The following is a 14161-nucleotide window of genomic DNA, read 5'->3' as shown; positions in this document are numbered from 1 at the left end:
GCTTATTTTTATATACAGGACTATGTTTGATCTGCATAATGTTCCGGTCAGAAAGGGTTCATCTACGTGAAAAACAACAGTTGATCCATGAAGACCCCAATTCATTTTATTTTACATTGTTAATTGATATATTTCCATCTAGTGGAGTAAAGACCACACACGGGAGTTTGCCGCTTGCTTTATGATCTATAACAGAAGTGACTTTTGTATTCTCCACTGCAGAGTAACTAAGCCACTGTCACATCAAACAGTGACAAGTGCTTATCCAAGGTGGCAGAAATACAAAGTACTGCCACATGCAATGTATACACACAGTGTCTCTCTTTGTTTGGACCTGTATTTTACACAGTTAATATGACCATGGAGCTTGTGGTGCAAGAACTAGATTTTAGTTTTTAGGAATAAAAAACAATGGTTGGATGCAAGGAATGTAATTTCTGTCTGGAAATTGATTTTTAAATCTGACAGTTTAACAGTGTGAAAGTTTGTTTAGATTTCTCAAAAGGAAATCCCTATATTACCTTTAGATTACGGTGATCCCTCGCTACTTCAAATAAATAAATACAGATGAGCTATCCTGAGCCAATCACGTAGCCTCACTCTCCTTACTGCTGCTCTTTGTTGGCCAGGCAGTGTACTGGAGTTGCTTCTTAAAGTTAACGATGATTGACAGACGTTTAATGTTTGATCTTGCCACAGATGCTTGGAAACCGAAGCTTGAAAGCGCTGCGTGTGTCAATCTATTCATCATTTAACTTGTTAAACAGTTGCTGTGGCAACTCATTGGGTGTAAGTGAGCAGCTTGAGCGGATTTGAGTGGACTCACTCAATGACGCATTTAATAAAGATAGCCATTTTTCTGCTTTATTGTTGTTTAAAAATAATTCAGTGGGACAGTAACATGTTTAAAACTTATTATAATGATTACATTTTAGTGCTTAAAAACTTGTTATTAAAATATATATATATACTAGGGCTGTCAAACGATTATAATTTCTAATCGAGTTAATCACAGTTTAAAAATTATTTAATCGTAATTAATCGCAATACAAACCATCTCTAAAATAAGCCATATTTTTCTGTAAATATTGTTGGAATGGAAAGATAAGACACAAGACGGACATAAACTTTCAACATACTGTACATAAGTACTGTATTTGTTTATTATAACAATAAATGCACAACATGGCATTGACATTATTTACATTCTTTCTGGGGATCCACAGATAGAAAGACTTGTAGTTCTTAAAAGACAAATTTGATTACAAGGTATAGTAATTTTATATTAAAACACCTCTTAATGTTTTCGTTTGAATAAAATTTGTAAAATTTTCAATCAAAAAATAAACTAATAGCTCGCCATTGTTGCCGTCGCCGAGCGGGACGTGACATGGGCTCCCTGCCGTTTTTCCACAGTGTCTTTAACTACGTAAGGTAGTGATTGAAATACACCACAAGGTGTTAATGGGGAGTTTTAAATTAATTAGAGATCTAGTCAAGGCCAAGTCTGAGTAAGTTTTATGTGTATTTTGCATAGCTATTTTGATTGGGAATTCCAGTTCTCTTTGCATTAAGCGCTTTTCGTTTTGTGAACATTATTTTTTGTTGAGAGATAGCAATACTATTTTTGTTGTGCTTTCACTAAATTATACTGTTGTGACTTAACTGTTCCGCCCAAATGCATGATGAGAAGTTGGGCAACCAGGACTGTCAGTGGGGGCTGCAAATGGTATACAGTATAATCTGCGTTATGTTCAATTAAGCGTGTTAAGAAAAAGATTGTCTCCTGTCATTCTTCCCCACGTCATTCGCCACAACACTCATATTTGTTGTGAAAGAGTTGCCAAAGCTCAAGCTAATAAAAGGCGTGGTACAATTAAGCCTGTGTCCACTCGCATTTCTCTGCCTTTTCGCTCTCAATGTGCTTAAACGGCGTCATTGTGAACTGTTTGAGGCAACGCTTGAACGGGTCATTCCGTGCATGCCTTAATTGCGTCAAATATGTTAATCACGTCATTTTCAAAGTATCGGAATCGGCAAAAAAATATTGGACAAGCCTTTTTTTAATATATTTATATTTTTTAAATTAAATCATTTTCTAATTGTGTTTAACTTTACAGACAAAATGTCTTACACTCATCCAGAGTCTTTAGTTTTGGCTTAAAGTAGGGCTATCAAATTTATCGCGTTAACGGCGGTAATTAATTTTTTTAAAATTAATCACGTTAAAATATTTAACGCATGCGCTGCACGACCCACTCACGCATTGTCGCGTTCAATCAATAATGGCGCCGTTTTACCTATATATATATAGAGCTAAAAGGCAGCGTAAAATGAGTAGAGTGAATTTTGGCAGTCTTTGGAGCCTTTTATAAAATGGCTAAAGCCTTACAATCCCTCTTTAATCAATTAGAAATATCGTGGGAAGCAATGTGGGGAAGAAAGGAAGGAGTTGATCTTTTTCTTAACACCCTATGTTATTTCCCAACGCAGAGAAGATATATCAATTGGTGCCACTACGCACAGTCATGGTTACACTTCCCATCATGCATTTGGGCAGAAGAGTTACATGGCTACGGTATCATTTACTGAAAGCTCAACAAATACACTAGATGGCAATATTTAGTCACAATATACAAACTCACATTTATCCTTTAAGAATTACAAGTCTTTCTATCCGTGGATCCCTCTCACAGAAAGAATGTTAATAATGTAAATGCCATCTTGAGGATTTATTGTCATAATAAACAAATACAGTACTTATGTACTGTATGTTGAATGTATATATTCGTCCGAGTTTTATTCATTTTTTTCTTAATGCATTGCCAAAATGTATATGATCGAGAAAAATTATCGGGAATGATTGGAATTGAATCGTGAGCAAAAAAAAAAGAAATCGGATTAGGAAATATCGGGATCGGCAGATACTCAAACTAAAACGATCGGGATCGGATCGGGAACAAAAAAACATGATCGGAACAACCCTAGTTATTAATTTAAAAAATTAATTACCGCCCGTTAACGTGATAAGTTTGACAGCACTAATATATACACATACGTTTTTTTATATACATATATATTTTGGGGAAAAAAGTGAAAAAAACATGTCTTATTTGTATCTCTTTCAAATTCTTAATCTAAATAAACATAATGAACGTGGCTACTTTGCAGTTTTTCTCTTATTGCATCGAGTTCTGGTCCCCATTAACCGCGAAAAACGAGGAAACACTGTACATCAATTGCTGTCCAGAGCTCTTCTAACAGCCAATTTTTTGGAGGGTGAAGGTCGTAGAGGTTCAGCCCAAAACCAAAGTTTAGTGGTTTCTCTACTATTATGTTACTACTAGACAGCATATTCACAGTAATGAAAACGAAGCCTGCAGGAAGAAGATGCTGTGTTGATCTAACAGTTATCATCTTAGGGTTGGGCATGTTCTGTAATGTTTATACAAACCAAGTCCTGCTTTTATTTTTGAGTGCCAAGAATCAGCTGACAAGCAAGCGTATGACCTTGACTTTCAGCCAATTCTGAAACATTGCATTTTTATCATACCAAATGGTCTGTTTCTGCTTCAATTGCATATTTGTCTTGGCAAGACTTAAGGGAAAGAGCTGTTTGATTTCCATGTAGACTAACTGGAGTCAGTGGCGTTGTCTATAAAACCATTATGAAAGTATTGTGGAAGACTTTGTTTGGGCTTCGTTCAATGAATGTATTTATTTAAAGGGTGTGAGAGTTTCAGAACAGGGTACGCATGAGTTTTTAAGAAGTCTTGAGATGTGTGCATTGGATTACACTGCTGCAATAGGAAATTATGGTATGATGCTTCCATCGGTCTGTCCGCTCTTTTGTTGTGGTGGACCACAGTAGGTCTGTTGTTCACCGTCGCTACTGGCCTCTTCGTGGATTGTTCTGGAAAAGTCTGTTAGACCAAACACCAGCTGATGGGAGGGATCAGGTGAGGGTGAGTGGCTAGAGAGCAGCAGTTGGTGAAACAGGCTTACACACACATACACCCCCACGCACACACACACTATCAAACACTTGAATCGATGGATCACTACCTTTTTGTAGTATTCAAATCAGTAGGAGCGGTGTTACTTGTTTTATTTTTTTGACAGTGATAAAGTAAAGGAAGAACCTCTACAATTGTCGATAATTTGGGTTAACATAAGCGGTACAGAACATGAACGAATGAATGGAGTTTTTCCCAGTGGGTTTGTATTTTGGTGTCTGTGTTCATAGCAACCAAAGAGCTAAGGTTGGGTTATTTTTAGACCGAGATCGAAGATCGAGGAAAAAAAAAATTGATCCATCCCATTGATCAGCCGGGTCATTTTTAATCGACTATATATGAAGATACAAACTGACTAGTTTGGCAGATTTTGAGAACTCGCTCTAAAAGAGTTCAATGTTGATGGGTTTTTACGTGGTTTGTTCTACTCCAGATAGGTCACCTGTAAGGCAAAACAAACATAACAAAGAAAATTATACATATTCTGCACTAAAAGAGCCTAGCTTCATTCTAGTATACAATTTGAGACACCCTTGTAGAAAAACTACCAGTGGGGAAAAAAAGACATAAAAATCAAGTTTAAAAAAATCATGAAAAGAATCAAGATATCAAGATCAAAAGACATAAAATGGTATGAAAATTTGTGATTTTTTGGGGGGATGTGAGGCAAGATCCCGCAGATATACGAAGGCCGGATAATAGTACATTCTGTGATTTTTGCACAAGAATAATGCCCACATCCTGCTATTTTGCAAGTTCTCCCACTTAGAAATCATGGAGGAGTCTGAAATTTCATCGTTGGTGCATGTCCACTGTGAAATAGATAATCTAAAAAGAAAAATCCAAAAATCCCAATGCATAAATTTTTTAACAATTTATTTGTGTAATACAGCTGCAGCTGAGCTGTCCAAAGACACCAGAGACAAAATTTTTCACCTCCACAAGGCTGGAAAGGGCTACGGAGCATTTGCCAAGCAGGTTGGTGAAAAAAGGTCCACTGTTGGCGCAATCATTAGAAAAAGGAAGAAGCTAAACATAACAATTTCGATCGGAGTGGAGCCCCATGTAAGATATCACCTCGTGGGGTCTCAATGATCCTAATAAAGGTGAGGACTCAGCCCAGAACTACACGACAGGAGTTGTTCAATGACCTGAAAAGAGTTGGGATCACTGTTTCCAAGGTTACTGTTCGTAATACACTTAGACGTCATGGTTTGAAATAATGCATGGCATGGAAGGTTCCCCTGCTTAAACCAGGATGATGGATGATGCAGAGGAGTCATGGGAGTAAGTTTTGTGGTCAGATGAGAGCAAAATATAACTTTTTGGTCACTATTTTCACTAACTGTTTGGAGGAAGAATAAGAATGATGAGTACTATCCCAAGAACATCATCCCTACAGTGAAACATGGGGGTGGTAGCATCATGCTTTGTGGGTGTTTTTCTGCACATGGGACAGGACGAATGCACTGTATTAAACAGAGGATGACTGTGGCCCTGTATTGTGAGATTTTGGGGCGCAACCTCCTTCCCTCAGTCAGAGCATTGAAGATGGGTCGTGGCTGGGTCTTCCAACATGACAATGACCCGAAGCACACAGCCAGGAAAACCCAGGAGTAGCTCCGTAAGAAGCATATCAAGGTTCCAGCATGGCCTAGCCCAGTGGTGTCCAAACTATTCCACATAGGGCCGCAGTGGGTGCTTTGACACCCATAGCCTAGCTAGTCTCCAGACTTAAACCCAATACAAAACCTTTGGAGGGAGCTCAAAGTCCGTGTTTCTCAGCAACAGCCCTGAAACCGGACTGATCTAGAGAAGATCTGTGTGGAGGAGTGGGCCAAGATACCTCATGCAGTGTGTGCAAACCTCGTGAAAAACTGCAAGAAACGTTTGACCTCTGTAATTGCAAACAAAGGCTACTGTACATTCATTTTACTAGGTGTTCAAATACTAATTTGCAGCTGTATCACACAAGTAAATCGTTTAAAAATCTTACATTGTGATTTCTGGATTTTTCTTTTTAGATTAACTCTCTCAAAGTGGACATGCATTTACGATGAAAATTTCAGAACCCCCCATGATTTCTAAGTGGGAGAACATGCAAAATAGTAGGGTGTTCAAATACTTATTTTCGTCACTGTATTTCCAGTACGAGGACTAATGTGCTAAAGAGCTTTAATATTTGAAAAGTGCTTTTGAATTTGCAGCTTCATCTATCATTTATATGCAGGTGGTGACACCACTGCAGACTTGCCCTGCCAGACTATGGTTAAATGCTGCTATTGTTTTTTTTTTTTTTTTTTTTTTTTTTTTTTTAAACTTTTCAACTCCTGCCTCCTCAACTGCAGTCCTTGCTCAGTCAGATAACACTGTGGCACATTTATCTAATGCTTTGTCCGTACAAGTATACTGGAACTTCTGAGGCTAAACACAATGGTCCACAATGGTTGATCCAAACTTATATCTACATGTGAAAACCATTGTTATGAGCATGACAAAATCATTGGCACAATCAGCTCTAACTATGACGTTTAGCTCAGAAACCTTAAAAAAGGTTATTTGTTTGTCTTTTCTATAAAATACAGACGGACAACAACATTGAGTCATAGAAAAAGGTACTGAATGTTAAGTGTTAAGCCAAGTACACATGAAAAAGTTACATCAGTCCTATGCAGTATGTCGCCATGTAAGTATCAGTCTTTGGAGGAAGGCCAAAATGCATTTAAACCATACATTTTTTGCCAGTAAAATGGATGGAAAATGACCTGTATTTTTCAGTAACCTCTTTGTTGTAATGTACAGAGCTACAATCCCTTGAGACATTCTCTGCTGCCCTGCTCATTTATGAACTGTTAACTCTAAATTAGAGGAAACATTTATCTCACCCTTAAAGAGCATACGACAGGAGAAAAAAAGTCTTAAATAGCATTATTATGTGAATTAGAATCATATTTTGAGACGATTCGACTATTCACAACAATTTAGCAAAGCGCAGATGACGAGAAATTAGTCTTTTAATCTGCCAGTTAGCCACGCCTACCATTATAGGGCTCTAGCGTCCCCAACAGGTGGGTGACGTCAGCGGGAGACTGGGCTCATCGGTTTTATTATTCAGCAGATTGAGGGGGAAATATTCAGAACGAGGAAAACGTGACGAAGAGAGCCGCAAAATGTCATTGTTTCAGTCTCTCTATTCCAATATTTTTACAGGATATTCTTTTTATCCAAGTATTTTCCCCAATTGCTAAATAAATGGCATGGTCATGACAAATAACAGTCTTGTGCTAAATGGAATATGAAATAATAAAAATGAACTTATTCAAGACGACATAGCAAAATTACTCCGTAATGGTCAAAACTGTCGACTTCACCTTTACTGTCGCACCTCCCGAACGATATTTTATGACACCTAAATCGGACATATGTCATTTCCCTTCCCCGGCTTCGGAGAATGTAAACAAACCAAGAGGCGTGACAGTTAGTCGACATGCTAACCCGAACCGAGTGAGGTTTCAAAGTCTTCGAAGCGGAAAATCACACATAACTAGCCCGGATTATTTGACATGACGACTGGGTTGTCGATTGTCTTCGCGGATCGGCAAACCGCCCGGCGGAGAGCAATTTACAGCTCGTTCCCCATTGTTGTGCAGCTAATGTGCATGAGGAGAGCTTTTTACATGCCTATCAATGATCAAACGTAAGTAGTCCTTTATTTCAAGAAAGTTTGTAGTGTTTACTTTGTAATTGCTGTATTCGTATTTGACATAATACAAAACAAGATGTTTACTCACTTCCTCGTAAGTCCAGTGGTCCCACAGTAGTAGGGCTTGTTTTGGCCAATATCCACGGTGAACGGGAACCTTTTGAAACTCCAAAAAGGCGCACACGCCTCTCCCTTATACTGCAAGATTTTTCTGCAGCCGTTTGGCTGGCGTAATGCGAAAAATAAACGTATTAATCCGCAAAATCAGCTGAATCCTTCGTCCTCATACACAACAGTACGGCTGTGTAGTCAAGAGGACGCCTTCACCCGTACACGTCACAGCGCCCTCCTCCTCAATGCAAAACCTAAGCCGGAAGTCACTCATTTTCATGGCGCGGGATTCAAAAAACTAAATAAATATAGTGATCGCATCCACATACATCCAAGCGGTCCCTATCATTCAGGAGCATAAAATACCGCGTGTATTATGGAATTAACATGCTTTTTCGTGTCACATGCACTTTAAGTTACCTTTTAAAGGAGCTGTTAACATGATTGGCTCAGGTTTTCCACTGTGCTTAACTGACTATTTGTGCATCTCTGTTCCTATTCAGGTTCCCCACCTACATCTCAGAGTGTGGATAAACATTCCACCTTGCAATCAGGAGATGTTGCCGTAATAACTATTTAATGGACACAGCTTTTCTTTAAGCAAGGTAAATATCATCAACTAAGCCAAAATATCACTTGTAACTTGTGTACTGGAACTATTGTCTCATGCACTGAAATTATTGCAACTTGTTTTGTTTTTCATTAGAAAAACTTATATAAAATTAGCAGCCTTATGTAGTTTTATACGCCATAAGTTGTAACGTCAATGAATTGTCATATTTGCAAAACGGCATTGGATTGACCGATTATAAGCACAGTGCCAACGAGATGTCGTAACTGTATTTTGCACCCGCCACAGATCATATGCTATTTTATATCACTAATCTAACTACAAAAATGAACATTTCTTTTATTGACACCCTTGCACACTAAATCTTGCATTGGTATCATTTAGAGAGGCAATAAAGCAGTTTGTTCTTATGGACATTGTCTACCTTGTGATTGTGATGGTGCCGTGGCAACTTTGCTTTGGTCAGTCAAAGCCAACCTTCACTCTCTAGCTTAACTAGTTCTTCAAAATGTGGCTACACATTAAAATGTACTCATTTTTCGATGCCGGGCTACTTATATTTTTAGACAGGTAAAAATAATGGGAAAAAAAATATCGTATTTTTATTTGGGCTGCCAAACGATTAAAAATTTTAATCGAGTTAATCACAGCTTGAAAATTAATTGATCGTAATTAATCGCAATTCAAACCATTTATAAAATATGCCATATTTTTCTGTAAATTATTGTTGGAATGGAAAGATAAGTCACAAGACGGATATATACATTCAACATACTGTACATAAGTTCTGTATTTGTTTATTTTAACAATAAATCAACAAGATGGCATTAACATTAAAATTCTGTTAAAGCAATCCATGGATAGAAAGACTTGTAGTTCTTAAAAGATAAATGTTAGTACAAGTTATAGAAACTTTATATTAAGACCCCTCTTAATGTTTTCGTTTTGATAAAATTTGTAACATTTTCAATAAAAAAATAAACTAGTAGCTCGCCATTGTTGATGTCAATAATTACACAATGCTCATGGTGCTGAACCCCATAAAATCAGTCGCACCCAAGCGCCAGCAGAGGGCGACAAAACACAAGACAACAACACAAGTAACAAGTGGACATGACACTGCTGTCATTTTAATCTGTTTGAGCGGGTCATGTACGTTAATTGCGTCAAATATTTTAACGTAATTAATATGAAAAATTAGTTACCGCCCGTTAACGCGATAATTTTGACAGCCCTAATTTTTATGTATTAAATGGATCTCTGCTGGTACCTCCTAAAGAATGTTACACGATGCTCTGTTAGTATTATTAGTTTCTAAAGAGCAGTAATCTCACTCAGCGGACATATTTGCCTAATGATTTGATTTACAGCAGCTGAAAAGCACAGCGGAACTGAAAACACGCCGCTTCTAGATCGGATCCGATCTTGTCACCAAATCCAATACTGTCCGATAATCCAAAAATATTATATACCGGTACTGTCATATACTGAGTATCGGATCGGGACTTTATTACCTGTGATTAGGGCTGAAGGTATCCATTATTTCAGTATATAAATTATTAGAAATAATCAAGTAATCGGATTAGGAACATTTAATGCGTTGCAGAATAAATTTTAGGAGGTGTATAACAAAGGCTTGCTAAGATTGCACTTTCTAAAGAGCATTAAATACAAATACAAAGTAAAGTTCCTGAGTGTTTCTTCAAACTATGCAGAATTGCAAAAATAAAATACCTGGTGGTATTAAAAAATAAATAAATGAGGAACTAAGTACATTTAAAGAACAATTGGATAAAGGTCCGCTAGCTTAAATGCTATAAAATACTAACGTTTTTTTTCCCCAATACTCTTAACAAAGTATTCAAACATATATGAACATATTATGCTTACAAACTAAATTACGAATGCATAAAAAACATTACTTTATGTTGGTCTTAACAGGGAGCAGCCAGTTTCAGCCATGTTAAATGAATTATGTCATATTCACTGTAGCCACTAGAGGGTAGTATATCGACCAGAATCAATCAAACTAAACTTTTCAAACAAACCATTGTAACGCCACTCTAATTAAACGAATACTGGAAGCAGCAAAATTTGATTTGAAGGTTTTTTTCTCATCGAACTACTCGAGTTAATAGATTAATTGTTGCAGCGCTACCTGTGATCATAATATACGTAGTGTTTATATGTAGGAACTGATTTTCAATAATTGGATTGAGGATGAGTGACCCTTTTCTTCCAGATGTCAACCGCAACAGAAAATGGGATTGGGGGGGCTTGGAGTTCCAACAGAGAGAAAACCTATAAGAAGGTAATAAATTTTGACTTTTCACACAAAAGCCTTACTGTGTTATTTTGTATCTGAAATTCAGGGTGACTCAAAAAAACAGGAATTTTTAAAGTGTGCATTGGCAGACATGAGCAAGTGTCGATCTGTGCGAAACGGTTACCTTAACCGAGTAAACACGCCACCATTTTAGTAACCACGGTGAATTCAGGATGAAATTTACCGCATCGCAGCGAAGATGTTGCTGCAGTCAGTGAGGAACCTCAACAGCAGATTTCAAGACTGCATTTGTACTGGAAGGCACTATATTAAGGACATAATTTTTAAAACATGAATATCCCATCGTTTCTTAAATGTCTTTTTTTTTCTTTCAGATATGTTTTATTCAATTTTTTAATGTACATATACAAATGAAAGATTACAAAATAATCATAAAAGTGAACAGAAGGCTAAAGGAAAACAAAAAAAACAAACAAAAAAAACCCTCACAAAACAACACAACCCCAAATGTCCTGAATGGTTTTATTATATAGGCAAACCAAATATAACAATGATGAGGTATTAGCAGTGCATCACAGAGTCAAGGCTGTCGTATTTATATTCATACTGTATATGTTTTTCTCATGGCTTTGTTTGAGTGTTGTGGAAATAAGTCAAAAAAGGGTCCCACGTCTTATGAAACTTTCCCCTTGACTTATTCATAGAGAGGCGCAACATTTCTAATTTGAGACAGTTAAATGTCATTTTTTAAGGTTTCAATAACATTGAATATACCTTGAATATACCGTAATTTTCGGACTAAAAGCTGCTACTTTTTTCCTTCATCTTGATACTTGTGGTTTATAGTCCAGTATGTCTTATTTGTTGATTCATTCATTTGGGTTAATATGTAACACTTCATTTGACAGCGGCGTCATAAGACCGTCATAACAATGACATGACACTATCATCGGCATTACTGAATGCTTATGTCATTAAGTGTTAGAGGCGTGCGAAATTTCCGATTCTTAGATTATTCGCGATTCGGCCGTGGAAGATTCGAGAACGATTCACAAATATCCATATTCCGATTATTGAATTATACCAGGTAAAGCGGAAGTAAAACACAGTCAGCGCGGTCTTTGGGACGCAATGAGGAACGGACCGAGAGTAAATATCGTGTTCAACTCGTGCCGCTAGATAAAAAAACAATCATACCTGACTGCGGCTGACAGCCGCTACAAACAACGCCCAGTTGCTAGTTGCTACAAACATACGGCTACAGTAGATATCATATATATGTAGAACTAGATGCAAAATGACAGACGATGGATCGAAAATCGTGTCCCCCGTATCGAAAATCGTACCGAACCGTGACTTAACTGTATCGTTGCATCCCTATGGAAAGTTTTCATTTGTCTAAATGCTTAAGTTATTCAACTGCAACTGTATTTTTTTTCTTGAAAAACACATTTTATTTATTCTGTGTTTCTGTGCGGTATTAATATTGTTGTCTTTTACTTAAGAGGCATGGTCTATTGTTTTTAGTTGTAATTTCTTATCTTGTTTAAATGGGTGTACTTGATCTATTAATATATACTGTATTCTCACTGTTATTGTAAATTGGTTTTAAAATAAATTGGGGGGGGCGCAATAATATCGCAATAATTTATGAGATAAATTATCGCACACTAAAATTTGTTATCGCGACAGGCCTACAGCTGCGGCTTATAGTCCAGTGCGGCTTATCTCTGAACAAATGCCGTTTTCATGCCAAATATCGTGGGTGGGGGCTTATAGTCAGGTGCTCCTTATAGTGTGAAATTTACGGTAATATTTTTCATCCAACACTCTTGGTTCTATTTGATGGTTAATTTTTTTTTTTTTTTTTGGGGGGTTACCCTGTATTTATTTTGACTTCCTATGTCAAAGACAATTTCCCTTGTATACATGTGATCCACATTAGTTTGTAAATGCACTTACAACAAACACATAATGTCCTGAACCTTGCTTTCATATAGGGCTGCAGCTATCGAATATTTTGGTAATCGAGTAATCGACTGAAAATTCTATCGATTAATCGAGTAATTGGATAAAACATTTTTTTAGGTAAAGAGCGATTATAAATATACATGAGAAAAAAAGACATTTAATCCAATATTGAACCATTTTCAGTCAATCAATGTCTTTATTTTCGATGTACATTGTTGAAAACAGCCAACAATTGCATCTCAGATGTGACTAGAAAAAAAAATTCACTGCTTTCACTCAAAAAAAAACTTCTAGAGCTTATAAAAAAAAATTATATTTATATAAATTATATATTTCTTACCTAAAAATGTAATTACGCTTGATAACACATAACACTTGAAAGCTACGTGTTTTTCCCACGTGTTTCAATTGAATTTCCATTTGTGTCAAGCTATTTTTAAGTTCTAGTTAAGTTTTAAGTTAGTCTAAACTGTAAGTACTGATAGGATTTTGAGTTTTTCCAGTGTTCAAAATAAATGTATGATACCTGCTGTACTGGAGCACATTAGGGACCAGTGCTACTTGGTGTTTTATTCAGCAATGACTACTGAGCTAAAACTGACAGTTAGCTTTATTATGTTTTCATTTTACACCCTCATCACTCTACAGCGCTGTGTTTTTACAGATTAAATAAAGCCTGTATGTAAAACACGTTAGCCACGCATCGACAGTGGTCATAATCAATAGAAACCTAGCCCTCCGAAGAGCTAACGTTACGTGAGCGAGTGACAGTAACGTTATATTTATTAGCGCTGAGTACTGCTTAAAGATGGCGGCTGTTTACTAACGCTGCCCAGACGCGGCCGAGTCTGTCATTTCGCATCTGGTCCTAAATGCATGCGATATGAGACGCATCGGACACTACCTGCTAGCACACTAGCATCATGCGGGTGTAGTTTTTAGCAACATCGGCGTAGTTTGTAGCAGCTGTTGGCTGCAGTAATTATTTATTTATTTATTTATTTTTAAATCCTTCTTCCTCTAAGCACGTGACGTCAGCGCGTTGTCCCGCATTAAAAGTAGTCCGGGCAAAACGTGATGCTTAGATCTTCCTCGAGGTGAATAAAATTACTCGGATCAGTTTTTAAACTCGAGTTACTCGAGTTGCTCGAGTATTCGTTTCAGCTCTACTTTCATACAAAGAGATCAGTCAACTTCAGGTCACACGTCACTGTTTTTGTCAACCATTTTTTAGGACGTCACTGATGCAAGGCTTCTCACAGAGGCTGCCACTGTTCAAATTGCACATACTGTAAAATCAGTCAGAAGTCATCACGTTGCTACCCATAAAAGACTGCTTTATGGTTGCGCCACATCCTCTCTTAGGCCATTTTTGTAAACATCACATGTTGTGCTAAATTGTTCAAATGTGTTTGTAAATAGCTATTTGGATACAGTTTTGGTAGAATAGTGCTTATTATTAAATAACATTGTCTCCCAGGGTCCCTATCATATTTTCTAAT

The 14161-nt window shown here is 37.1% G+C and overlaps 1 protein-coding gene across 1 annotated transcript in view; it reads left to right on the top strand.

Annotated features, from left to right (window-relative positions):
* The window catches only part of pip5k1bb (phosphatidylinositol-4-phosphate 5-kinase, type I, beta b), a 100791-nt gene that overhangs the window by 27652 nt on the left and 58978 nt on the right, over positions 1-14161 (top strand). Inside the window, exons 2-3 of the mRNA XM_057831721.1 lie at positions 8334-8435; positions 10644-10712. Of these exons, the coding sequence (XP_057687704.1) occupies positions 10644-10712 (69 nt within the window). The 5' untranslated portion in view covers positions 8334-8435. The remainder of the gene's footprint in view (positions 1-8333; positions 8436-10643; positions 10713-14161) is intronic.

The sequence above is a fragment of the Corythoichthys intestinalis genome, chromosome 3 (genome assembly GCF_030265065.1).
Source record: "Corythoichthys intestinalis isolate RoL2023-P3 chromosome 3, ASM3026506v1, whole genome shotgun sequence".
NCBI lineage: Eukaryota > Metazoa > Chordata > Actinopteri > Syngnathiformes > Syngnathidae > Corythoichthys > Corythoichthys intestinalis.
The sequence above is the reverse complement of the archived record's forward strand: the minus strand, read 5'-3'. Positions and strand labels throughout refer to the sequence as shown.